The sequence below is a fragment of the Balaenoptera musculus genome, chromosome X, assembly GCF_009873245.2.
Source record: "Balaenoptera musculus isolate JJ_BM4_2016_0621 chromosome X, mBalMus1.pri.v3, whole genome shotgun sequence".
Classification (NCBI taxonomy): domain Eukaryota; kingdom Metazoa; phylum Chordata; class Mammalia; order Artiodactyla; family Balaenopteridae; genus Balaenoptera; species Balaenoptera musculus.
The window spans coordinates 12,461,073-12,488,822 of NC_045806.1; the positions used below are offsets into that span (position 1 = coordinate 12,461,073).

At 36.3% G+C, this 27,750-nt stretch overlaps 1 protein-coding gene across 4 annotated transcripts; it reads right to left on the reverse strand.

Annotated features, from left to right (window-relative positions):
* Window positions 1-27,750, reverse strand: AP1S2 (adaptor related protein complex 1 subunit sigma 2). Of its 4 annotated transcripts, none has more exons than XR_005018358.1 (6): window positions 27,598-27,744; window positions 25,239-25,417; window positions 18,855-18,963; window positions 18,173-18,310; window positions 13,892-13,986; window positions 1-1,591 (listed from the first exon to the last, which is right to left on the reverse strand). XR_005018358.1 is itself a non-coding variant. In XM_036840129.1 (6 exons), the coding sequence occupies exons 2-6, from the start codon at window positions 25,415-25,417 to the stop codon at window positions 1,544-1,546; spliced, it is 483 nt and encodes a 160-aa protein (XP_036696024.1). In that variant the 5' UTR covers window positions 27,598-27,746; the 3' UTR covers window positions 1-1,543. The 4 variants fall into 4 exon arrangements, 3 of the variants coding, with proteins under 3 accessions (XP_036696024.1, XP_036696026.1, XP_036696025.1); XM_036840129.1 differs by lacking the exon at window positions 13,892-13,986 and adding an exon at window positions 2,423-2,431 and having other exon boundaries at window positions 27,598-27,746; XM_036840131.1 differs by lacking the exon at window positions 13,892-13,986 and having other exon boundaries at window positions 27,598-27,739.

A 27,750-nucleotide genomic window follows, 5' to 3' on the forward strand; every position in this document is an offset into this window, starting at 1 on the left:
AAGGTTTTAAAAGCAGTATTTATTGATTGAAAATAAATGTGTAGATAAGCTCTCAGTAGCATGGACTCCATATTATTTTTTAATGAGCTTGAAGTACATGAAGACTCCTTAAATCTTCCGCCGTTTATCTTGTGTGTGCTTTTAACCACCACCACATTCAAACGTGGGTGAATTTTCAACATTTTACTCAAAAAATTTTTTCTTTAAATTCTTCCTTCAGCAGCTCTTCATAATTTGACAAACTTTTGGAAAGAGACAGATAAAAACACACGACAGTGGTGTACATTGAACATTTATTACAACTAATTGGCGATGTGATAAGACGTGCTCACGTGGCCTGAATATTGGTCACAATCACAACAAAGCTTAATCCAGCCCAGCAGATACAAATGAAAGTGTAAACCGTGAAGACATGTTTACATACATAGAAGTATGTATAAAAGTGACATTGAAACAACTGTATATCCTTAAAAAATATAGAGCCCACTAGTGCCATTTTACCTCATTCAGCTCACACTTTCATATGAAAGGTGGTATCTGTTTTTATATTTATCACTTCCAGTAACTAGGCAGTGCCACAGAAGGGACAGAAGCTGCCCTAAAGTTTGCTGCACTTCTAAGTGGAGGGAAGCAATAGGGGAGTAAAATAAATTTGGCTGTAACAAGCACCCTGGAAGGAATATTCGTGCTTTAAACAATGACTTATGCAACACTTTGTGAAGGGAGTAAAACATTTTCCATTACATACTGTTATTAAGAATCCCTGGTAAGTCAACATTTCCATTTTATTTTGGGGGCATCAAAAACAACACAACTAAGTGACTAAATGATTATGACAACAAGAAACTTAGCTCAGGAGTCAAATGTTCCTTGGCCTTAAAAATAACGTGCTTACTATTATGAAACAGCTGATCTCTGTTCCTCGTCCCAGGTCTGGAATGCCTAAGAAATAATTTTTAGTGTAAAACAGCATCATTCCATTAGTCTTTTGTGTATTCCCTTTGTTTTAAGGTGTTTAGTTTCTAATAAGGGTCTTTGGTATACATTTGTTTTTTTTCTAAAGTTTCAACACAATGAAATTTTCGTTCACTTGATATGTGACATGTCAATTCCCTTTATTTGCATATATACTGAAATGCACTAGTCTTTGGTTTCATAAAACCAGGTTTCACATAATTTAATTTTTTTGCCAAAGACAGTAATTAATAAATGTATATTGCCTGATTGTGTCATGTTCATAGATACACATAATCAAGGTAATGATAATAATCTATTCAAGAGAAACAGATCTATAAACTTCAAAATAGCCAGAAAAAGTACCTTTCTTTTCCTGCATTCGTTCTAATTCATATTTAAGTCCCTTATCACTTGATTAACCAAAGTTCCCTTTAAAAAAAGATCGTGTAGGCCTGAATGAAGCAGCTTAGCAGAACAGTAATACTGACAAGACGTCATCTTACACCATTAGCTAACATGGACATGAAGGCAGTGACCATCTACAGTGTGTGAAATGCCACAAGAAGTCATCAACAGGGGAGGAGAGTTATGTCAGTCCAATTTCTTCAAGAACGCTACGTGGGGTTTCAGCTTCCTGTGGAGGGAAAATGTGAGACTCTGGTAAGCAGATCCGGGGAGGCTTGAGAATGTGAAATTGACACGGAAGGGCGTGCAAGTTTCAGAGAATGCTGAAGGCAAGCAGTTCAGCAGTATGGGCACTTCTATGGAGAGCCAGTGCTTATTTAGCAATTTGTGCCCCAAACATCAGAGACCACAGGAGGATATTTTCAGCATGCATTAAATACCTACTGATTACCTACCAATTGTGCTGGGCTCCATTGCTGTAACACAAAAAGCAGTCAAGCCCACTGCAAACGCAGTGCAAACCCACAGCTACCCGACATTTCTACAGGAAAGGTAAGTTACCTTAGTGTTAAAATTCAAAACCTCCCCTAAATAAAGACCAGGGAAACCCCCCTGAGTTCTCCCCATTCTTCACATATTTTGTTTTCCCTGCTCTTTTTTCAAGTCATATGTATTTATTCTTCTCTGAGTTTTTACTCAGTTTTGGACTTAAATGTCCCCAGCAGCAAGGCTGCAGAAACTCACCTTCCCAGACCTCCCCAAGAGCAACCAATGGTTTCAGTGGAAGCAACATACAGAAAGAATGCTCTGGGATCTGGGACAAAAGTGCCTTTTGTTCTATGTAACAACCAATACTCATTTTTAAATGTCAAAAGAAGACTAAACAAAGCAGGCATACTAGAAAAAAATTAAGTTTTCCCAAAGTGTCTAATTTTGCACGGCACAAAATAAAAAAGGACCAAGTAGGTCAAATTTCAGGTATTACTAGCAACAAGTTTGTAATTAAAAGGCATACTAGATTTTAACAGAGGAAAACAATTTTTGTACCCAAATAACTTACTTTTGCATCCTAATTGTGGTACAGCACAAAACAAAAGAAAAATTAATTGAACCATAAATCCATACATTAGATTTAATTGTATGTAAAGCACTACATGAAATAATCTTAATTATTTGAACTCTTTGGTCTGTTTCCTTATTCCTTGCACTATGAAAACAAGGATCATAGTACTTACCTTCATATGTAGAGATTAAGGGAGATAAGGCTTAGTGCCTGATTCACAGAAAGTGCTCAAAAAATGTTAGCTGATACATTACTCAACTGAAATCTAAATGAAGGTATTTAGCCTTACTATAAACCAGCTCTATATATAAAGTTCATATGATGACCTTTTAGTATGTTTGTGTATTAATGAAAAATGAGTAAAAGTCAGCTTTGGTGAAAAAAGACTATTTTTCATGAAGTATTCTTGCCCCCCTCCCCCCCTCCAAATTGAACCTCAACCTAACCAGGCTACAGACCTAAATATACATGGAGGATAAGAAAACAAGTTAAACATCACCATTATAATCTGCCAGATACAGAATGGAGGAAATTCTACAGCATAGGGGACTCAGTTTAACAAAAAAGGCAAAGGAGGGTAAAAGCAGAGGAGTTGTTAAAGATTAAGAGAGACTTAAAGAGACCAGATAAAATGTGAGCCTTGTTTGGAATCTGGCTCTAACAAACCGATTATAAAAATGCATTTTTCAGACAATTAGGAAAAAAAAACCAACCACGCATAAGATATTAGGAATTACTATTAATTTTGGGGGGTGTGGTACTCATCTCTTAGGGATACATAGTGAAGTATTAAAGATGAAATGATAGGATGTCTAGGGCTTGCTGTAAAATAGGCAAAAAAGGCGGGGTAGAAAAAAAAAGGCAGGGTGGGGTGGTGATTTATGAAACTAGCATTGAGTTGATGGTTGTTGGAGCTGAGTGATGTGTACATGACAGTTCCTTATACTATTCTATTTGTATGTCTCAGAGTTTTCATGATATAGCTTTAAAAGAAAGTTTAATGGAAGTGATGCAACACTCCCAAGAATGATGTAAGCCAATCTCTTTCATTTATAATGTTTAGCCTTAAACATTAAATACACTGCAAGACTGACATCTGAATCACATACATATTAAATAAAGGGGACTATTTAAAAAGAATCATTTCCATTTAATGTTAAATAATTTTTAAAACATCATATAACCTTTAATGTATTTATTAAAGGGTGCCTACATTGAATTCTATAGTTAACATTCTTAGCTTATCCATGTAAAAATGTCCCCCTATCCTATTCCCTGGAGCTGGTCAGACTTCCCCTATGTGTTCACTGCCTGCAATCTTATATAGCATTTCTTGAACAGAACCACGTTGCTTCTCAAATATGCATTATTTAAAGTATCTGTCCTTTCTGAAAGGCCTAATTTCAAAGAATCATTTACACATTTTCTTCCTTTGAGACTTATACAAACCGTACGTTACGAGTTTTTTAATCAGTTGTATTTATAATATAAAATTAATTTTCACATGTTCACACTGAAATTGTAGCTCAAAATTACCTAGAAAAACCATTATCTGAATTAGTAATATCCATAGAAACAGAAAGTAGAAAGGTGGTTGGTTACCAAGGGCTGAGGGAAGGGGAAGTGGGGAATAGTTGTGTATAATGGGTACAGAGTTTCAGTTTTGCAAGATAAAAAACTTCTGGAGATCTGCTGCACAACAATGTGAACATACTGAACACTACTGAACAGTACACTTAAAAATGGTTAAACTAGTAAATTTTGTTATTTTTAAAAGACAATTTAAAATAATTACCTGGAAAAATTAAAATATGAAATATATCATTTATCAAAAGGATGGAGAAGAAAAAAGTCATTCACATGAGACAAAGTACATGCAATACTTTTATTTTAGACATGCAAGGAAAGGTATTTCAGAATCTACTAGTTTAAAGCAAGCAGCTGTATACAAATAACAAAAGAAGCAACATCTTGTTACAGGTGGGCACACAGCATCCAAAGCAAACAGGCATGAGACAGTGCATATTTATGCAGCATTAAAACCACATGAATGACATGTTGCAGGGCTGGGGGAGGGATAGAGGAAAATAATGGAAACGGAAGACCAATGTTTCCCAATGCTATCAATGTATAATGCTAAATTTCTCATTTGACCGCCCACCCAGGTGCTTCAAATGTCATGTAGTACAGTGAGAATGGTAAGAATGGAAACAACTGATCTGCATACCTGCCTTATACACATTTTCACAGGTCTTCTTTCAATGGTAAATCAGTTTGAGCATCTTTTGAATGTATTGTTTAATGATAAGTTACTTAACTCGGGCTTTCAACTCTCTAGACATAATGAATTATTTGGTAATTTCCCCTTTATAATAATATATGTTGCATGTTTTATTAAAAGTATACACAAAAATGATCAATATTAAAGGTTTTCATATTCAGAAATATAAAACCATATTTAACAAATCATTACGTATCTAAATGCAGACAATTATAAAACCATAACTAGTAAAATATTAGTATTTAAGCAATATAAGAATCTTAACTATATAAAATAAAGCCCATATTAATACTTTGAAAGGATTACTTACTATTGAACAATAGATATTGCAGAAGAGACTTTTCTGACATAGCTTTCTGATAGTTCTTAAACAGACTGTTTGATATTGTACAGGACAAATGTGATTCAATAATTGTGGCATTATAAATTTCTTAGAAACTGTGAATGTTTTACCTTAAATATTATATAATAGTACAGATTTTACTTTCTTGTATTATTTCCAAATACACTTTTATGTGATACATTAGAAGACGTTTGCTCATATAGACTATAATATAACCACCCTAAATATAGCTCCCCCTGCCCCCCGCCAACGTTTGAAGACCAAACCACACTATATTATGGCATTGCTTATTCTGCCCTAGCGTTTCAGCTATATTTTCTTTGGTAAACATTTTAACAATTGCCAGGTATTCCTCTTACACGATTAATCACAGATGGTTCATAAATGATGACATGTACGTGTTTAAGATGAAACATTACTCAAAATGGTCATAGGTCATATTTTTTCAAGAAGAAATTAAACCAGCTGCAAGCAGGAAAAGCTATATCAAGATCACATATAGAATGAAAATAAAATAGAAAAGAGGATGAAAACAGGAAAATTATTACAATTATAAAGGTAATGGTTCTGAAATGTTCTATTATTATTATACAAGATAATCAGTCACCAAGCTCAGGATATTTTCTTTCATGAGCATATCAGCTCTCTATTTCCTCTGTGAAATTCTGCATACACGATGATGAGTAGTCATTTAGTACACAGGGACATTAAAATATTCATGACGTGGCTACAAAAGAAATGCATATATTCTTACACACAGTATACAAACTGACATAGACACAATCAGATTTCTAGAATGTTTAGTGCACAGTAAAGAAATCTTAATTGAAACTTAGAATTGGTTTGTTTTTAGAATTTTGGTTCATGGCTGAATATTTAACTTCTAAACAATGCCCAGGAGTTCAGATTCATCTTTTATAACTTTACTGTATATAATGATAATCTAAATGATGACCTATATGTCCTACAAAATCTGAAAGCACTGTATTTACTAAAAATACTCTGAAAAGATTTTTCAGTATAAGTCATCTGGTAAATACTGAGTTAACTCAAAATCCAGTTAGAATACTCCCTCCCGCCAGTGTTCAAGTTCATCAGGATTTTACCACACGAAGCAAAGGAATTTAGTCCCTTAATGAAAATCATTACATCCCAGAATGACCATGAACTTTTACAGATCCTAAAGGAAAATCTTTCCCAAGAAAAAAGGAGAAAAGTAGTCACCCATTTGGTAGCAACAGAGGTTTTCAATGGTTCACTTAGCTTAAAAAAAAAATTCCAAAGACTATATGCCCTTGGGACTAAGGATATTACTTTTAAAATAATCCTCAAGATAGATTTTAAAGGACTCTCCAAATAGATCTGTTAAATGTCTATGCCTTCTCTCTATAAATGTACCTAAAAGGATGTTTCTCACATCAACAAGGTAACCTGAGGTGAAGTTTTAAACTGACCCTAGAGTGCACAGAAGAGATTAATGTCTAGGGACTCCAAAAACTCCCTGAAACTAGAGACAAAATTAGGTACAGATTTTCCTGAGAAGAGGGCCCACGGCCCATCAGATTCTCAAAGCAATTATACCCCTCCAAAAGGCTTGTGACTCAAAAAAGTTTAAAACTGCTTATTTGAGTGCTTTTAAGATATCCTCAACTTAATATTTATTCAACTTGGCACTTTGAAATGTTAGGCTACAAACTCATGTAAACTGTTTCAATAAAATATGTAACAGATACCTTATACTTAAATAATAACCATTAAATACAAAAGTGTTTGAGGAAAAAAGCCAGTTAAATTTTAATCCTCAGATAATTCCTAAACAGTTTAAAGATATAATTGCTCTTTTTCTCCCACTCAGAATATTGTGGAATGAAGCAGCAAGCTAAAATAATATTAATAATAAATTGAACCCCTAAATGCTTCATTTTCATGAGGGAATTCGATTTCGGTATCAATGGTATTAATAGTTTTTTGGTCAATGAACTCTGAACCTATTTCAATATTCGCTGTGTAAAAAAAATAAATTATAAGCCCCAATCATAGATCATTATCAGAGCAAAATTCCCTATGAAAATATCAGTTAAATGAAATAATTGGGACTATCCCTTGGGATTTAATGTAATTAAACTTTTCAGGTAATGCTAAACTATAAACAACAAACTTGACAAAATTATAATTACAAACGGAATTTATATATCCTACTACATTTTGATGCATGTAAGTACTCCAGCACATATTCTAGTATGCTTTCTTACACCCAACGAAACTCTTGCTGTGTGATACATGTTCTGTTTTCTGGAGAGAGAACAAGAAAAATTTAAGTCTATCAAATAACCTTTCACCTAAATAATACCAGTACTTTGAGCCTTTATATTACAGCTTTTTATATTTTTGTTTTCTCTCTTAATTTTATATCACACCATGTGAAAACCAACAATTAAAAGAAAAGAAAAAGGTAGTTTCCCAAATAGGGCTGAGTACACAGCGGTTCCTCCCCAGAGGAGACTTAACTATGAAAGAGAACAAACAATTCTATAGGAGCAATTCTCAACCGTGACTGCCCCAGGCATTTCTGACAGACCTTTAATACCCTTTAGGAAAGAAAAGAGTTGATAAAGCCAAACTATTCTTTATAACAATGATCCATATTACTGTACTTAAGAACTTACCATCCAATCAATTGAGAAGAATACTCTTCAAAGGGCAAAAACCTCCTCACCGGAAAAACATTCTTCAAGAAGAAAACAACTCTAAAACCCACAAAAATAAGTGTATTGGGCTTCCCTGGTGGCGCAGTGGTTAAGAACCCGCCTGCCAATGCAGGGGACAGGTTCAAGCCCTGGCCCGGGAAGATCCCACATGCCGCAGAGCAACTAAGCCCATGTGCCACAACTACTGAGCCTGCACTCTAGAGCCCGCGAGCCACAACTACTGAGCCCGCGGTGCCACAACTACTGAAGCCCGTGCGCCTAGAGCCTGTGCTCCGCAACAAGAGACGCCACCGCGATGAGAAGCCCGCGGACCGCAACAAAGAGAGCCCCCGCTAGCCGCATCTAGAGAAAGCCCGCGCGCAGCAAAGAAGACCCAACACAGCCAAAAATAATAAAAAAATTTTTTTTTAAATTAAAAAATAAATGTATTCTTTTACCACTTTTAAGTTGCTATAACACGTTTTAAGTACTTGCCCAGTTTAAACTGCTAAGGGCTGAGAAAGTTGTGCTATAAATAAATGCCTTAATGACCATTTAACATTTAAGGTTGATTTTTAGCTAAATGACAGATATGCCCATAATTAACCAAGTTATTTTTTCTCTTATATACGAGGAAAACATTATAGTGGATTAAATATAACTCCAGTATTCTGGGCCTTCTTACCACCAGTACATTTTATGAGTCATGGAATAATTATATTAATTAAGAATTGGGGAGGGTGAGAGTGAAGTCTCTTACAATACACAGACTTTATAGTCCTGTGCAGAATTAGACCTACTGTCTTCTACTGCCTAGCAAACTGAGTTTAATACACTGAAATGTCAGTGATTTAGATTGTGTGGGAATAAAGACCAGAATGAAAATAGTGAGAAAAAAAATTTAATCAAGTTGTATTACACAAATATAAACCACAAGTTGCCCTTAGTACAGATTCTTTGGAGACCTATTTTTTAAAATAAAGATTAGATATTTACTATTTTCAATCTGAAATGGGCCTTTAATCCTGGGCAAATCTATTCCAAACCCTCAACATTTTCCTCAAGTGATCTACCTCTTCTTTCTCCTCAGTCCCTGCAGCTCTCCTCTAGATGCAGTTTCTCAACTCATCCAACTCATGAGGAAAAAAAAAAAACTTACAGCTTTAACCCGTTCATCTCCTCAAAACAGAGGAGGGAGAAGACTCATCTTACTCAAGACCAATGCTTTTGATTCCATTCCTATTCACCCTCTGCATATACTTTTCCCATTATTCCATTCCTGTTTTTCATCGCTCTCTCCATTAGCTCCTCTCCTCAGTATACATGCATGTTCAACTTTCCTCCATACTAAGAATAATCTTTTTCTTAATCCCCTACAAAAAGGACCAGATGTAGTGGGAAGTGTAGAACAAACACAGCAGAAAGGAATTAAGTTACACCTGTTCTCAAAACCACCTACGTTCCTAAGACAAGACAAACCTCATTACCTTAAAAATTCCCAGATATTCACTATACTAGGCCAATGACTCAAAAGTAAAATGATCTGATAAACTATAATGAAAACTGGTAAGCAAGTAATTATCTGAAGGCTTAAGTCTTGTTGAGATGAGAAGTGCTTAAATAAACTAGTGATATTGGATCCAAAACTGAAAACCTAGGGTCCTGATTTTTCTTTCTGGTACACTATGTAGTCAAAGAGAAAATAATGTACATTTAATAAAAAATATATATAAGGAAGTGTAATTTGAAGTTACTGCTCTACTCCAGTTTTTCTTGAAGGGGCTTCACTTATTCCTTGAACTGTACCCTTTGTCCTTCATGTTCTAGAATACAATGGTCCTTTTTATTGCCCCTCATTGAATACTGTGGCAAAGTCTTTATTCTCAACTCTGGAACTCTATTCCTTGAGCTAAAGACCAAAGGGCTGCAGAGTATCCAAATGCACTAAGATCTCTTTTTAGCAATGAATAAAAAGAGAAGAAATGAGAGCACTTTATAAGGTACCTTTTAGATGAAAGGGCTCATGGTGTCTTATTACAAAAGCACTTGTGAGGCACTAGGAAAATCGAGTGATTTTTTTTTTTACATTAAGTTAGCAATGTGGCAAGAGCAATGTGGTTGCTCCAGATGGTTAGTGTCTAAAATGGCCAAGAGAACATAAGTGCTTCACTTTACCTGCTGAAACTTTCTTTTTAGCAAATTCTACTCTAGTTTCACCTAAAGGAACAACACAATGTAGTCTTCTATTCACAGAGCAGCATTTTGTCTTTTTAAAAAATTTATAAATTAAAAAAATTATACTTAAAATACATGTTTTACACTTATAGAAAACAGGAGGGAGGGACCTCAAATATCTTCAGAGGTAATACTGTTAAGTTAATGTCCTGCTCCTAGATCTTTTCTTACTTGATGAGTATCTTTCCATATCATTACATAGAAATTGATCTCATTTCTTTCAAAGCCAGGTTAACAGTTTCATGTATGGTTGTACTATAATTTTCTTAACCTATTTCCCATTGATGGACATTTGGTTAGGTTCCAATGGCTCAATATTATACTGAGCATGTGTCTTGCTGCATTTGTATATTTCTGTTGGATAAAATTCCTTCAAGTATAACTAATGGGGCAAAGGTGTACACACTTAACTGTTAATAGATATCACTAAACTAACCCTTCAAAATGGAATACAAATTTATGTGTTCATAAGAAGCAAACAATTCTTCTTTGCCAATCCAAGAAACCAAAAAAAAAAAAAAAAAAAGGCTAATTGGTATTTTAATTTACGTTCCCTTAGTCAAAGGACCATGTGTTTTTTCTTTCATCTATGGATTACTTATTCATATCTCCTGCTGTCTTATTCTGTTGTGCTGTTGGTCTACTTCTATTACATTTGCCTTAAAAATAATAATGAGGAAAACTTAACTACATTTCCTAAAACCCTGCTCTAAAACCCGTTAGTGATAAAATAGTAAAGAGAAATTACTTCCTCTGGCAGTTAATTGTACTTTTTTAATAAAGAAGCAGAATAATTAACTTAGCTAATATAACTTTAAACTATAAAGAAATAGTTTTAAGCACATTTTAGGGTAGTTGTATTGTATTTGCCCTGTTCTTCCATTTGGATCATAACTTGAAATGCCCTAAATTTAATCAGAGTTTTCAAAATAGAAAAGATTTCTTGGAATCACTGAATTTCAAATATTCAAACTCTAAATATCTTTACTAAGTAAATTCTTTAACGCTAATAGGGTATAAAAGAAAAACAACAAAAATGTCTATAGGTACAACATAAGTCTATATATGTAAATTCTGGTCATTTAAACTATTTCTCTCTTAAGGAATTATCAAATCCCTAAGGTGGATAGGGAAATAAGCAGAAAATTCAAGTGTTCTAACTGCCTGCAGGGTATGCTCAATTCTGTTTTCAGGCAAAAACTCAATTACCTTAATAGATGTTAACAGATTTGGTTGTTGTTGAGGAAATTAAATTATATAGTGACATCCCATAAGTTTTGCTACGGGTTATCTCTGGTTATCAAGTAAAAGTAATTTTGGTGGATCACAGAGGTGATTCTTATAGCCATTTACTTGAGCACATTTCTCCTTCTTTCACAATTTTTAGGGGTTTTTTTCCCCTTCTACTTTTGATTCATTTTTAGCCAGTCATTTATAATCTGGACTATACATTATATTGAAAAGATGTAGCAGTCCATAAATGTAAATGGAATCTATAAATGAAATTTTTATATATTACATGATGTTAAATTAAACCAGGGTTTCTGGACCTTGGCACTGTTGACACTTGAGGCCGGATAATTTCTTATTCTGAGAGGGCTGTTCTGGGCACTGCTGGTTGTTTAACAGCGCATCCTTGATCTTTACCTACCAGATGCCAGTAGCACCTCATGGCTAGTAGTGCCAATCAAAAGTGTGTTCAGACATTGCCCAATGTCCCCTGAGGAGGCACAATTGCCCCACCCCCAAACCTAGTTGAGAACCAGAATAAATTGTCTCTGGTTGGTGGGTAAGATTATGTTCTCATGTGCTGGCCTGTATTTGTTAATTTTCCTATAATGGGAATTTTTATTAAAAAAAAAAAAAGGACAGCAGAGGAAACAACAAAAGAAAAAAGAACGTCTCAATAGGGGAAAAAAGAACTCAAACCCTGCAATTTTTCAGAAAGTACTTTTTAAAGAAAAAAATCAGGTCAACTTACTTCAATTAATAAATAAATAAATAAACACATAAAACCAGCACCACCAGCTAGGAATATGCTCTTTGCAGGTCCCTGTGCAGGTCCCAATCCTAGGGCTCATGCAATCAACTTAGTGGATCAGGACCAGCATTGAAAAAAAGAAGAATAGAATAGAAAACATGAGACTATAAAATAAGAGATATGAGTAAGTATATATTATTTAACCAAAAATTTTTTTGGTTTATGTGTATGTAACTATTGTGATATAAAATTGCATTTATTACTGTGGCTTCTTGTCAAATACTTTTGAAAATCAGATTTACAGTTACTGAATATTTTAAGTTATTCCCACTTTTCATTATTACAAACAGACCAGAGTAGCAACAGTGGACTCAAAATGAATTAAAATGAAACAGCAAGGGGGAAATCCTCAAAATTCTGAAAAGCAAACAAAGAAGAAGAGCTCAAAAAACAAACACAGAGCAAAATGATTACAACCTAAAAACCAGTGACCAAGGGCATTGACCAAATTGTTTCTTATTAAATGCAAAGTGAAAGGCAAGATTTGTTCCGCCTTCTGTTTTCTCTGTATCTACCCTTCTGTATTTTCTATTTCAAGCATTAATGTAACTAAACCTCACTTATCCAGAATTTGGTCTAGCAGACCCCAATCAAGTTTACTCATAAAAAATTGGGCTTCCCTGGTGGCGCAGTGGTTGAGAATCTGCCTGCCAATGCAGGGGACACGGGTTCAAGCCCTGGTCTGGGAAGATCCCACATGCCGCGGAGCAGCTGGGCCCGTGAGCCACAACTACTGAGCCTGCGCGTCTGGAGCCTGTGCTCCACAACAAGAGAGGCCGCGACAGTGAGAGGCCCGCGCACCGTGATGAAGAGTGGCCCCCACTTGCCGCAACTAGAGAAAGCCCTCGCACAGAAACGAAGACCCAACACAGCCAAAAATAAATAAATAATACATTTATTAAAAAAAAAAAAATTAAAATATGCTGGCGTAAAAGACTATATAGCCTTGTTAACTTTTACCCAATTGAAAAGAAGAAGGTTTAGGCTTAAAGGTTTTAATATAAACAGTGGTAATTACAAAGGAATTACAGGAGCTTGTCTTATTAAAGCCAATCCTATGAGGATTTTTATCAAAATGCTTTTTGCTGTTATATTACTGTATATATTTTAAAGCATCTGTTTTAAAACAATGTAAGATACTCTTGAGTTTGACTACGTTGCCCAAAGTCCAAATATTCTTAATTAGCAAGATTTTAATTTTAAAAAACCCCAAACTTATTAAAAGGCATGTTATTAAATACTTCAATAAGTACTTACTTACTTAAAATACTTTTAAGTTACAAAAGATTCATTTTTAAAGAAATCACTTTTTCTCCTAAGATTCTTACCTTTCCATTTTTATGCAGTCCAAGAGATTTATTAATTACTACTTCCACAAAGATGTTGTATAGTACTAAGATGTATCATGCAGGCCCAGCACTAAAACAAATCAATTTTAGCAGCACTAATTCTCCATAGAGCACCACTTTCTAGATGAGGCAAATTAACAACTGTAAATTCAATAAATCTATTCATAAAGTGGACCACCTTGAAGTAGAAGCAAATTCATGAGTGTAATGCTTGCTTTTGGTACCTCACTTATTTTTCATTTCTCAGATTACTTTAGTGAGAAACAATACCAACAGCAAACAAAGCTCAAAAGGAAAACCCCCACGAATTTGAAAATGATGCTGTTAGTATAAAAAAAAAGGTTGACACATCTCAAAGCGCTGATCAACACCATCATGCATCTACCGCTGAGGGTTAAAGCCCAACACCCAGTATTTAACTATTTGATCTTCACAGATCAAGCAAGGACTTGAAATCATCTCACGTGCAACAGTTTTGGCATAACACCCCATTTTATCCATGCCACGAAAATGGTAAATTTAGTAGTTACCAATAAATAAGGTGGGGGTCAAAGGGACTAAAGCCTTAGACTGCTCTTTATCATAAGATATCCTCAGACAAACCTCCCCATTCTTCATTCTGGCTCTATAAAATTAAGGAGCAGAGAAAAACCGGTAAGTGCCTGACTTCACAAAGAAAATGCACTCTATATTTCCTTTGTCATCATATGTAATGTTTATAAAATAAACCCAACTGTACTGCTTCCCCATGCCCTCCCCTCCAAAAAAAATCTAGCTTAAAATAAGTATTTAATTGGTGCTGGGGAAAATGTTCCAAGTATTGCAAAAAAAAATGTCAATTTAGTAATCTCAGCATGTTGCACTTTAATAATTTAAGAATCAAGTTAAGTACGAGTGGCATGTTAAGAAAATATGTTTTAAATTCCAACAGTCAAACGTTAAAAATTGGATAACAGACCAATTTTTCTGGGCTTTACCCCCAAATCTAATTATGTATTCATACAACAGAATACCAAAAGGAATTAACATAGAGTTCGGTCTAGAAATATCAAAATTGTAACCCTTCCTTACCAAGTAATTAAGTAAAATAAGACATCTTTATTATTTAATCACAATATCTGATATTTTAGTAATTATTATTCAGATACACATTTATGTTATGTTCTCATTACTGACTATAAAATGCTAATAGAAAATCTACTTTATGCACTGACTTTCTAACCCTGTTTGCCTATTAAATGAAGGACTACCTAAACAAACTACATGACATTTACACAAATTGAGTAAAAGGGACATTTTAAAGAAATTTTTCTAAAGAAAATAAACATTTTTAAGGATAGAAGTGTGTATTTCACAGATTAAAAAAGGATTAAAACCAAAATTATTTTGTGATTTGCATATATCTTTAAGCCAACAGATATTTTCAATATAAATTCAAAGTCATCTTTGGTGTTTAGAAAAAATCAATTCAAGTAAAAGACCTGACACCAAATAGAAAAAGAAAAAAAAAATCACAATATATGAAAAACTAGATTAAAATCAATTAATTAGGACTTCTACAAATTTAAGACTGCATTTAGATAAGTGTTTTTACAGCTATATTTACAATTTTGGAAGCAAAATCATTTCATGACATAGACTAAGTGAATATTATACCCTAAATTTTAAGACCAAAAACGCTACTATAGATCTAGGCATTTTGATAAATCCAACAAGAAATTATTTGAAAAATACTATTTATATCTATATATCCAATTAATAAATTCCAACTATTGATAACTTGGACAATGAAAATTTCCAGTCTAAAAAGTAAAGGATAGCATCAGTCTTAGGAAACCTACTTTGTTCAACATAGAGAAACCTCCAGGAGAATTATGAATTTCTTTACTATATTACTGAGACATACAGAAGTTGGTGTCTAAAACAGAATGTTTAAAACATACCAAGAAAATACACAAATGGGGGTTGGGGCGGACAGAGCACAGTGGTTAAGATTTCATACAGCTCTGGAGTCTAGCAGATCTGGGTTTACAATCCTGGTTTTGCCAACTGCTACCTAGGACCAGTCATTGGAACTTCACCGAGCCTCGAGAGCCTCTGTTTCTTCTTTGGTTAAAAAGGCTCTCATGACCCCTTCTCAGGAAATCCTGATGATTAGCATAGGATGCCTCACATCTAAGTGCTCGATAAGCATTAGCTATCATCATAGTTCTTTTTTGCTATCATGGTGTCCAGACAAATCTTTTTTAGCAGTTTGTGGAATGCTTTTTCTCATCTTATTCTATCACCTATTTTATGAACATAATATTCAAATACTCTCCCAGAGATGTAAACTTGTATCATGTATCAACATATAAATGACTCTATTGTAGGAAACAAACATCTTATCATCCTGGATTTCTTATGACAGTATGTTGGTGAATAACCTGAATAAACAAGTTAACCTGAACAGAATAACCTGAATGAAGCTTAACTGCCCCATACAGACTTTAGCTTGGTTTCATAAAGGCCTTAACCTCACTCTAAATTCAGAATGGACCAGCCACGTTCTGCCTCCTCAAGACCTGAATGGCTAAATTAAGAAAGATGGTTCACTTGGACCATTGAATAGAAAATGTCTTAATATAGTATCAATTTGGTTTATGTACAAAACAATGTAAAGGTAGTCACAGATGAGAAATAGGGCCAAAGTTCTCTTCTAAAGACAAGGAACTGTAATTAACAGTAGTCAGGTTTTTTTTTTTAAACTAGGGTGAGATGGGGTAAGGAGAATTTTACATGGAACTAAGGACATCCTATGCTTCTCTCTCCATTCCTACTTTTCCCAATTAGAGATATAAAAATAGTACTTCAAAAAAAGAGACATTACTTCTTATTAAAATACTTTTATAGGGGAGATACACACACACGTACACACTTACAAACAAACATGTACTTGTAATAACTTCTGGATCCTCTAGTATATTACTCAATACATGCTATAAAGTAAATTTAGCATATGTCATATTGTAAAGTGTATAGCGATTTCCCAGTAGAGTTTAAAAAACAATCCAGACACAAGAGACGTCAATGCCCTAAACATTACTCTCCAGAAAAAAATATTAAAATTAAAAGCTGAACTTCAACAACTTTAGAAATGTTTCAAGGCAAATGTAATTAATCAGGAAATGATGAAGAACTTGGAGGAAATACCAGGATCTGATAGAACCGAATATAGTTCCATAATAATGAAATATAAAAGTGATCAAGGGAAGGAAAAATTCCCAGACTGCACTGGCAATCCAGGGGTTAAGACTCTGCGCTTTCAATGCAGGGGACATGGGTTTGATCCCTGGTCGGGGAACTAAGATCCCACATGCTGCATGGCGCGGCCAAAAAAAAAAAAAAAAAAAAGAAAAAAAGAAAAATTCCCAATTTCTGACCCTGGTCTTGACCTAATTTTTAGAAGTCTGGTTAGTGAACAGCAGAATAAGGAGGTGCTAACTTTAAAGCAATTTTACAACAGTAGAATATGAGCTTGTAGTTGGCACATCTGACATTAAAAAAAAAAATCTTCGAATGACATGTATGCAATCAATTAATAAACAACTGTGGCAAACCATACACACATGGAAAAAGGGCTGTGCTCATTTCACTACTGAACAGCAGATGCCATTAGGGCTGTCAACAAAATACTTCACTTTTGCAGGCACCTTAACCCGTTTTGGTAACTCAAGATAATTAAATGTACAAAGCATTGACTCATATTTAATTTATGTATGCTCCAGATGATGTCATCCCAACTTCAAACAATCCCCACAACTGACCTAGTCAGTGACTGATGCAGAGGGATTACCGAGAGCTCCCCACTCTCCTGACTGAGGCCAACAGTTAAGAAGTTATAATGAAGAAAAAGATTTACTCTGATTTAAAGCCTCCTTTAATAATAAAAAAGACAATTACCATAATGAAAAAATTACATTTTTTATATCGACTAGCTCCTTCTCCTCATGCTATAAACTTTCTATTTGAATAAAACCACAATTATGACTAAAGCATAATTCAACTAGGTACCTGAATTAATGTATCATTAAGTTTTTAGGAAAAGGTAGCCTTATCTATGAAATTTTTAACTTCAGAAATTGAAGGTACAGAAGTATCAAGTATACAATTAACCCAAGACAACTGTGGAAGTTAGAAAGGGAAAGGGGTTTTATCAATGGTTCTTGTGATATCAAGGCAAGACAAGAATGTAGCTGTTTAACAGAACATGGTTTGCTATTTAAGAAAAGCATAGAGAAATAGAAATACTTTTTAGTTAGTTTTGCTAACACAAAACTAGAGGATTCTACAAAAAGTATAATTATAACACTATCATTTGCTTGGCTACATTTGCACTTAATGGACATGAGGTGAAAATATGAACCAACTTGGAATGAAAATGCCATAATCTCACAGTCAACTCCTCATTGTACACACTAGTGAGAAAAGGGGTTATCTTAAGTAATTCAGAACAATGGACAGAGAGTTCTCAAATTACTGTTACTTTTCCCATCTTAAAGTAGTCTGTCCTCTAAATGTTTGGACTCGGGTGTTTTGGGGTCCCAAAATGGGCCATCTCCAGATCACCTCCAAAGTAAACAATCCATCCACAGATAACTGAGTTGATGTGGCTGACACATATTCCAATCAATAATCTGCACATGGACACTACATGCCAAGCATGCTTCAGAGTAATTTCTGAAACTGTAAGAATGAGGGAAGATGACTGAGACTTCGCTATAAGAGCAAAACATGCTAGTGTCTAGTCAAGAGAACTCTGAGTAGCTTACCTCCTGCAGTAGATCAGCCTGCTCAATTGCTTTAAGGACATTTTTCTTGGATGTTTCCTGAACTTCTCCTCCCAAAAGAAACTCATCCAAAATAAAATAAGCCTTCTCAAAATTAAAGATGATATCAAGTTCACACACCTGAAAAGCAAAAATAAATAAATAAATAAATAAAACCGAAGAAAGTAAAAGATACTTACCTACTTACCTACTATCAGGTAGTCAGTAAAATCTGACCAGAGGGAATCAATCTTAATGCCTATAGGCTAAGAAAGACCAGACTCTGCAAGCTCCTAACATGGGCAACTTAATAATTTTCTACTCATAAAGACTGATCTTTTGAAATACATATTTCTGGGTAATATGATTGTAACTGCTAACCAAATCTAAATTCTATACTAAGCACTTCCAGTATATTAATCTTTGCAGTTGGACCCCTTTCTATTTCACTATTTTAAACCTCGTTCTCACCAGCATAATTAAATGAGTAGGTCTGTGGGGTCAAGCAATTCTGGCAGTTAACTCACTAGGCACACTGACAATAAACAGTCATTCCTTCCCTCTCCCACAGTTACTGTCAAATACTCAGAATCCCCAAGATAATCAAATAATAAACTTGTTACAGAAAAGGTTAAAAAAAAAAAGCACTGTGGCATTCAGTTTCCTAAAACAAAATACTACTCACACTGCCAAAATACTTGTCAAGTAATTCCACGTAACGATGAATTATTTCCAGGGTAATTAGTTCATTGTCCTGATCCTCAATAGCACAGCAAAAATACAGACTGGCATATCTGTAACAAAAAACAGATGTAGAAAAAAATTTACCCTATAATCATGTTTTCTAAAATACATTTTCATATCCTATTGTGAAAGATGTCATGCTTATACAATTTATTTCTTTACAACAGTAGACTATTTTTCTCCTAGACTATAAAAGTAATAAATGTACAAAAAAGAAATTTTGAAAAGTACAGGCAAGCAAAAAAGAAAAAAAAATCACACCATCTAGAAAGAGTTACTTATTTTGCTCTTCTTCCATTCAGGCTCCTTTCTATGAATATTCTAAAACACAGCTGACCCAGGTTGTTCTCAAGTTTACTTAAAACAAAGTGTGCTGTGTGACTATTTCAAACCACAAGTAAACAGGGAAGAAAATAAACTCTCCAACTGAAGGACTTATTGAAGATGCTGTCAACGTTAAGTCAACGTTCTGGAACATTTTACTGAAGTGTAATATACACACAGAGAAGAACACAAGTCATAAATGTACAGCCTGATGAGTTTCAAAGTGAACATACTTGTGTACCAGCACCTGCACCAAGAAACAGAATTATTACTGAACCCCTGAAGCCCCTCTCCTAACCTCTCCTGGTCACAGCCTCCCAGCCCCAAAGGTAACTACTATCTTGACTTCTAACAGCACAGAATTATTTTTAAAGGAGGTTTATAGGATTATGGAATAAACCTCAAGAAAAAAACAACAGTTCCAAGTAATCATAGACGTTAGATGAAGAGAACAGGGGAAACTGAGACATGTCCTCAAATTTTCCAAGTTCTACCCTGTTAAATTAAAGCGCGGGTTATTTACCCTTGAAGAAGGTATAAGAAGGTTGGAAAACTCATATTCTCCAAACTAGGATTCTAGCACGTGGGACTAGGTTATCCTTGATCCAAGGAAGCCAAAACTTATTAACACAACCTTGAGGCATACATAACGAAGGATGACCTAACCAAGTCCTTTGAGGAGGGTTAAAAGAATATTTTCAAAGGCTTTAAATGTATTTAAGGCTTTTGAAAAGAAACAAAATGAAAACCTAAGACATTCTAAACAAGTCTCAGTTGCCATTGTAATTTTCACAGAGGCGCATTTAAGTGATTTTTAGAAAACACAATGGGCAATTACTGCTCATAGCATTATGTAAAATAACATACAAACACACACACACAATCTCAGTTTTGAAATTCAAGGAACTGCTGCTCTTCAGTATGAGAATAACTAGTATTTTCATAACACTCTATTAAAATTTCAATATTATTAAAAACATTTCCTCTTATTTGATTTTTCCAACAGTAAGCAGCATCATCCTTCATTACGGAAGGAAAAAAAAGAGGCCCAAGAGTACAAGGGCCTGCCAAGTGGTTGTACTGTGACAAGAAATCTGATCTTCAGACCTTAACTCCAGGCCTTTTCCACTCTACCACACTGACTCCCTTGTCATACACTTACACTTTTTGCCATGTCCATTCCACCTGATTTCTACATTCACTAAGTTATTTTATTTTATTTATTTTTAAAAATAAATTTATTTATTTATTAATTTATTTATTTTTTGGCTGCGTTGGGTCTTCGTTGCTGTGCGTGGGCTTTCTCTAGTTGGGGTGAGCGGGGTGGGGCTACTCTTCATTGTGGTGTGCAGGCTTCTCATTGCAGTGGCTTCTCTTGTTGTGGCGCACGGGCTCTAGGCATGCGGGCTTCAGTAGTTGTGGCCCGTGGGCTCAGTAGTTGTGGCTCGCGGGCTCTAGAGCGCAGGCTCTGTAGTTGTGGCACACAGGCTTAGTTGCTCCACGGCATATGGGATCTTCCCGGACCAGGGCTCGAACTCGTGTCTCCTGCATTGGCAGGCGGATTCTTAACCACTGCGCCACCAGGGAAGTCCCTCACCAAGTTATTTTAAATGGTGGGTCCCCTGCAGTCTTAGAGAGAAGGCATTCAAACACATTCATTTATTATCATGAAGGACATAACAGGCACCACCTCCAACCTTACCAACAAAGTGCTTCCTCTCTTTCCCAGCACTATCCTATGTTTTGTTTATCGCTTTAAAAAGCAATGGGATATTCCAACCTTCCATCCTCCCTAACCCATGCTCCTCAAATAGTCTTAAATTTGGGAAAACTGATACAAATGACACATAAGATTCTCTGAATTAAGAAAACTAAAGATTAAAGGGGCTGACATTAAAAATTTGGTAGATAAAAACCAGACATGACTAGCTGCTATGAACAGAGTGCTAAATAATTCCATTAGAAAGAATTTACTAATAGGCAACGTCAGGTAAATTTAATTTGTTTTTTAAATTTCAAGATTTCTTCAATGCTACTGTTAAGCAATCTAATGCTTACACCATCCTCGCTCCTTATCCACAGTACTACTTTTTACTTACAAGTAAACAGCATTTAAACACTAGTCAAAGGTCCTAGATTATATGAGTCATTCGGAAATATTACTTTAATATCAAATTAAATGAATTCTTCACTGTAGGTGAGCATCCAGTTATCAGGATTATAAGAAGGCACCTCTTTTCAGAAGGCTTAAGGAAGAAAGAAACAGAAGCATAATAACAGGTAACATTTATTGAGTCCTCACTCTGAGTAAGGCACTAAATGTTACCTAAGGCATTGGCATAATTTACCATTTTAATCCTCAAAAAAACCCTTCCAGAGAGATACCGTTATTATTTGCATTTACAGGAGACTCAGGCTTAATTGAGTAATCTTCCAGAACAGTGATTTGACTCCAGAGCCTGAGTTTTATATTAAAAACTATGGCCCAGAACTGTGCTAAATAAAGTAATCCTGCAACTGGCAAAAATTAAAACATATTCAAAGCAATATTTTACGTGCTTTGAAGAGAGAAATAAAAATTGTTATCCTGATTTAGTAAAAGATTACCAGGAGAACCTGAGGTATACTCCCTATTTTCAGAACCAAGTGGTTTTAAAAAATTCAATAATGAGCTCATTTTGTTCTCTTAGTATATATTTGTAAGTCTAAATCTGAAGTAAAATTAATAGACTAGTAAGAAGAAAGGTATGTTTGGTTATTTTTAGCAGAGTAGATTAAGGCTTACTCTAATTACTAGCACTCAGAGAACATCTGAAGGTGCCTATTCTTATATTCACAACACATGACTTCTCCCCAGTCAGCTAAATATCAGCTGACTGTGGGTGACTGTAACCAAACCGTTCTCAATATTCTACTGCTATGTCATTAAATATTCTTTTGCTAGTAAAGAAAATCAATACAGTACTCTTCAACAAATTCTGAAGCTCGTAATTGGTAGGTGTGTATTTTTGAATTAATTTTAAGACTTTAATCCATAACATGCTGCACAAAATAGGAATCAAAACGCATAGTGTTTTCTGTGTTCACGGGATCTTCAAGAGCATTTATTTTAGAGATGAGGAAACAAAGGCAAAATGACTTGCTCAAAGTCACAAAACTAGCTAATGGCCAAGGGAAAAGAACTCAAGTCCCCAGATTTTCAGTCTGAGCCTTACTCCCCTCTCACCTCTCCCTCCCCAAGAGGGGCAACTGCAATGAAAGGCTCAGGGATGAAGAATGTGGATGAGGCAACTTGAGGAAGGCAGACATAAAGATCACTTGGTGATATGAACAGCGAAAGTGCTAGTTCAGAATTTCTCAGTAGCTAAGCGGTAATTTGTTTGCTTAAAAGGTCTCCTCTTCCAGCTGGTCTAGGGAAAAAAAATCACCTGTTCATAGCTACAAAAAATATGTCCTTAAGTACCCTAGATGAGTTTTCAGTATGAAATGGGGAAATGCAGAGGAAAACTGATCATAAATTCTAACTTTTTATGTGAATTTCATCTCAGTAAAGCTGTTTTTTTTTTTAGTGCACCTTTATTTATAGGCGCTTGATGTAAATATCAGAGTCAGGTGAGATTACCCTTTACAGCCTTTAACAGAGGTGGCCCAACATGGATGGGCTGAATGCTGTGCACAGAGCACCAACTAGTGCCTTCTTTTCTTTTGACAGGCCATCTCCTTCAGCTACAGGAATCTTGATTCCTGGGACTGATTCCCTTGCTTGTATTTTCCTCCTCCACACGGGGGACTCCTTCCCCTATCTAGAAATAAGCTTAAGTCTCTTATGTCATTTTCTAACCCTGTCCCCCACTCCTGTCTACAGGTGGTTATCACCTCTTCTGTCCTTCGTAGCAAAGCTCCCCCAAATAGTCTACACCTGCTGTTTTATTGTCTCCACCTCTTCACACTTTGCCCCATTTCTTCGAGAGTTCTGTCTCTACTATTCCACTGAAAATGTTCTGATGAAGGGCATTTTGTGAAATGCTCACTGTAAAATCTAGTATTCTTCACTTTAGTTGACCTTCACGTGAGCTTTGGCACTGGTGGCCTTATTTTTGAAACTCTCCCCCCTTCCCCAATGTGACTGACCTTATACTTGTCCTTTGCCTGCTGCTTGAATGCTGGTGATCTAACGCTTTATGCCTAATTTTCCCCCAGACTTCCATGCCTATGCCCACCCTGAGAAAACTAGGCATCTCCAAATGGAAGTCACACAGGCCCCTCAAAGTCAACCTTCTACTTCACCATTTACCCCATCAACTGAACCAGAAATGTGGAATAACCCCCCTCCTCCCCTTCTTTCACTGCCCTCCCTGCTTCTAGCGGTGACCAAGTCTTACCAAACTTACCTCGGGAACAGTTCTTCCACCTGCTGAGCCCACAGCAGAGGTCTTCCTTCAGGACTGCTGGATGAGGCAGCCTCCTAACAGATCCCTCAGGTGCCAGTCTCAGCCCTCCCCCACCCATTCTCCAACTACAGGATCTTTAAAGAAATGCAAATTTTCTATTCATCCCAGTTTAAAACCCTTGCCTCCAGGCTTAAGATTTGAGTTCTGACCACTACTGCAGTCACTAGCAACTGACCTTGGACAAGTCACTTCTCCCAAATTCTCATTTTTTATAAAGCTGAAGTTTGATCAACAGTAGTGGTTTTCAAACTCAGGAACCATCTACAGAGAGGGTGGAAGCCAAATGAGTTGAGATACAGTCCTGATTTCACACGAGCACCTCCACTTCCACTTGTTTCATTTAAGGTTCTACCCTTGGGGCAAAAAGCTTTTTTTAAAAAAAAAAAAAAATCACTTGACTAGATTACTCTAAAACATCTCCCAGCTCTAAAATGCTATGATTTTTCTCAACAAATACTAAACCAAACACTGGATACAAAATCACCCAAAGATGACTAATATTCATTCTACTCTAAAGAGGAGTCTATGGTATTTTTAAAGTTCTAGATGTCCTATAACCTTCATGACTTCCTCTACCATCTCCCCCACAAACCCCACTCATATTGGAGTGGAATAAAGGAAAACTGAGAGAAAACCTAGGCTTCTCTTTGACCCCCCTCGCAGCCCATACAGTCAGTTCCCTGCACATCCCTCACAAGAAAGAATTTTTATATGCATGAATGTTCTTATCTTAAATTCAGTAAATTATTTGTAAGGGAACAGAAATGGGGAAGAAACAAAGTAATTATATTTATTTTAACCTGATGAGAACAATCTTGAGAAGTTTATTTTAAGGTATTAAAAAGTTTCAGATATTAATAAAGATGTATAGCATTTTTAAAAAAGCTTAGTGTTCAAAGCCAACCTATGAGTCATTTTGCAACATCAAAATTTTAAAAGTCTGTTCTTGGCAAAATTATCTATCTACCAGCTATAATCACACCTCCACCACAGCAACAAGTGTACTTCAAATTAATAAGCCCTAACGAACAAATCCTGTATATATCCAGTTTTTACATCTATGACTAAAATGGTCTATGTATCCAAGGTGTTTATAAGTGAGTAAGAGATCCTAAAAGTCAGATTAAAAGGCATGTCAAATATCAGTCATTACTTTACAGATTTGTGGGGAGAAGGTGGTGGTGGAGGGTAAATGCTTATCTAAATTCAGAGAATTACTCACACAATTTAAAACACTGATCTTATTTTCCCCTTCAAAGAAATGAATTCTTTCAAATTTCCTAAAAAGATGATTAAACATGAAGTACCATTTATGCCTTCAGTTACATAATTTAGTGTAAAAAGATTTCCATGATTTTAACATTTTAGCCTGGGTAATCAATCAAAACAGCAGTTATCTTAAAAATACAAAGCTTTACCTTAAGACTATTTCATCTATATCTTTATTAATCATTATTTATAAATGTCATCCCTCAAAAGTCTGCAATTTCCACATTATAAATGATCTAACATTTGATTCTATTTCACCTTCCTGATAAATAAAAATATACCTTTTGTAAACAATCTTCAGATCTCGCCACTCAAGAAAGCTGCACATTTTAGGTTTCCGTGCTAAAACGGTTTGAACAAGTTCTCTTGTGATCTTTTTCTTCTCTTTGTCTGATAATGGGACGTACCATTTCTGCAGTCGAAGCTTTCCCTGACGACTAAAAAGCAACATAAACTGCATCTGTTAAGATAAACAGAACCAAGATTACAGGCAATACTTCGATTCAATAAAGTTAAGGTTAAGATGACATGCTGCACAGAGAAGCTTTGGGGGACAGGGCGTTTAGCTAACAAATGATGAGTAGCCATCAATATTTCTATGCCAGTTAAAATAGAAGGAAATTCTTATAGAAAGATCTTCCCACCAGATGCAAATCCTCCCACCCCACCCTGTTCCATGTAAGTTGGGGGGGGGGCGGGACAGGAGGACAAAAACAGGTGAAGTGAAAATTCTGATGAAAAAGAAAGATAATTCTTGCAATTTAAGAAACTATTGTGTACCTGTGCTATAGGAATGTATGTATATGCATCAAAAGAGAATTGTTGACATCAACTGGTTTAGATGCATTTGAGAGAAAGAGATCTACTATTTTTCACCCTAAACAGAACAAGCTGTCCTAGTTCCAGACCGAATTACTTGTAGACAGACTGCTATAACTTAGAATGCTCTTTCAGTTTATGTTTACATATTTTAAGCAAAACAAAAGATCTAAAATATAAACCAAAAAAAATCCCATAAATGCATTTTTCTTAATAAAAGCCTGATTTAAGTATCCCTTCTCATCTCATTTTAAAAATTCCACCATAAATATACACACAATAAAGTGAGTTAATATAATTTTACTTAAGAGAATAAAACCTTTAAAAAGCCAAAATAAGAGCTACACACATTCATACATTACACGAAATACTTCATTTAAAACGATAAAAAACATAGCATCTACAGATGGAGCGGATGCTGAATTCTAGTGTATTTTACACAAACTATTTTGTATATATTTATTTGGAATCTGTAAATGATGATTAGTCTACATGTTTAGTTTTTAAGGAAACCTTCCTGTATAATAATAATTCAACTGGTCTTCTCAACTGTAAACAGATAAGCACTGTTTCTACAAAGGTAATTTAAAGGTAGAATTCAGAGATATATATATATTTTCTTTTAACTATTCTATGTTCCAGTACTAGTTACTGCAAGTAAGATTCAGCCTGACTCTTAATATTCACCACACCATGCCGAATTTGAACATGGGGTGGGGGAATTTATACAATCAATTTGAATAAAATGGGCCCTAAATTTCGCTAAGAAATCATTGCCGCTTTTTGTAATAATCCAAACAGGCATCAAGATATTTACAAATTTACGATGCGACAATTTAACTTTATTAAAGTTAAAATTGGCTGAAAACACCTCACTTAAAAAGGATGCCTGGCACGAAATAAACGGACAGTATTCGTTTATTGATGTCAAAGTGCCTCACATAGAAGTCCTGTTAAGATAGCGGCATTAGAAGGGGACAGCAAGTAAAGCATAAACTGTACAACGTTTCATGCAAACCCGTTAGCAGAACTTGGAAAAGAACAGACCCGTATTCCCGGATCTCGATGACCAGGAGGGCTGGGGGTTTGCTTTCGGAACTCAAGGACTCAAGGGAGTCTATAGCAGGCTCCACCACCTCCCCCCCCCCCACCACTTTATATGACGAATAAATAATTCACTCTCTTGAAAATAAATTATATGTTAACATGGGACGATGCCCGGTCGCAAGGCACAAGTATTCCTTTCCTCTAGTTAAAAACCAACGCTCTGATTTTGCCACAAATCACAGGGCACCTCAATTCCTGGAGATTGGTATTAAAAACAATAGGCTCGGCCGCGGAACGGGCTCGGGGCCAGCGTTCCTCGGTCCGGCCGTCTCCGATGCCTGCCCGCCGCCCCACGGGGGGCCGCACTCCATCACTGACCGATCGAGCCCGGGCGAGGTGACAGGCAAGGAGCGGGGCAGACAATGGCAACCGCCGCCGCGCAGGGGGCGCCAAGGGTCCTCGGTCGCCGCCGCCCCCGGCCGCCGACCCCGCCCGCAAATGCCCCGCAAAACTTGAGGCGATTCCCGAACCACAGGTGCCGCCGGGCCGCCGCAGCGTCCGAGACTGGCCCCCGCATCCTGGGGCGCGGCGCCGAGTGGAGAGGGGCGCGGACGCGAAGAGAAGTGAGTTTCGAGGCACGGTGCCCCAGTGGCGGGCCGGGCGGGCGGACGCAGGGTGGGGTCGTCGGGGCGCTCGTGGGGCAGCGGGGGGCTCGCCCGACCCTCCCTCCCCGCTCCCCGTCCCCGGCGCCCCCGCTCGCCTCCCGGGACTTACGGCGGCCGCGGGCCGCAGGCGCGGCGGGGCTCGGCCGGCGGCGGCGGCGGCTAAGGGGAAGCCCCTGTCGCTGAGCTGAGGAAGAGAAGCCGTGTTGCTGTGGGGAGAGGACCCGGTTCGCGGAGTGAAGGCTTAGGCGGCGAGGGGAGGGCG

What these genes read in the sequence shown, in the direction of transcription:
- AP1S2 (XM_036840129.1), bottom strand. Translation starts at nt 25,417, where the DNA reads ATGCAGTTTATGTTGCTTTTTAGTCGTCAGGGAAAGCTTCGACTGCAG. An exon ending in CTGAAGATTGTTTACAAAAG is followed by an intron (nt 18,964 to 25,238) that starts GTATATTTTTAT and finishes TTTTTGTTACAG; the next exon opens with ATATGCCAGTCTGTATTTTT. An exon ending in TTGACAAGTATTTTGGCAGT is followed by an intron (nt 18,311 to 18,854) that starts GTGAGTAGTATT and finishes TTTGCTTTTCAG; the next exon opens with GTGTGTGAACTTGATATCAT.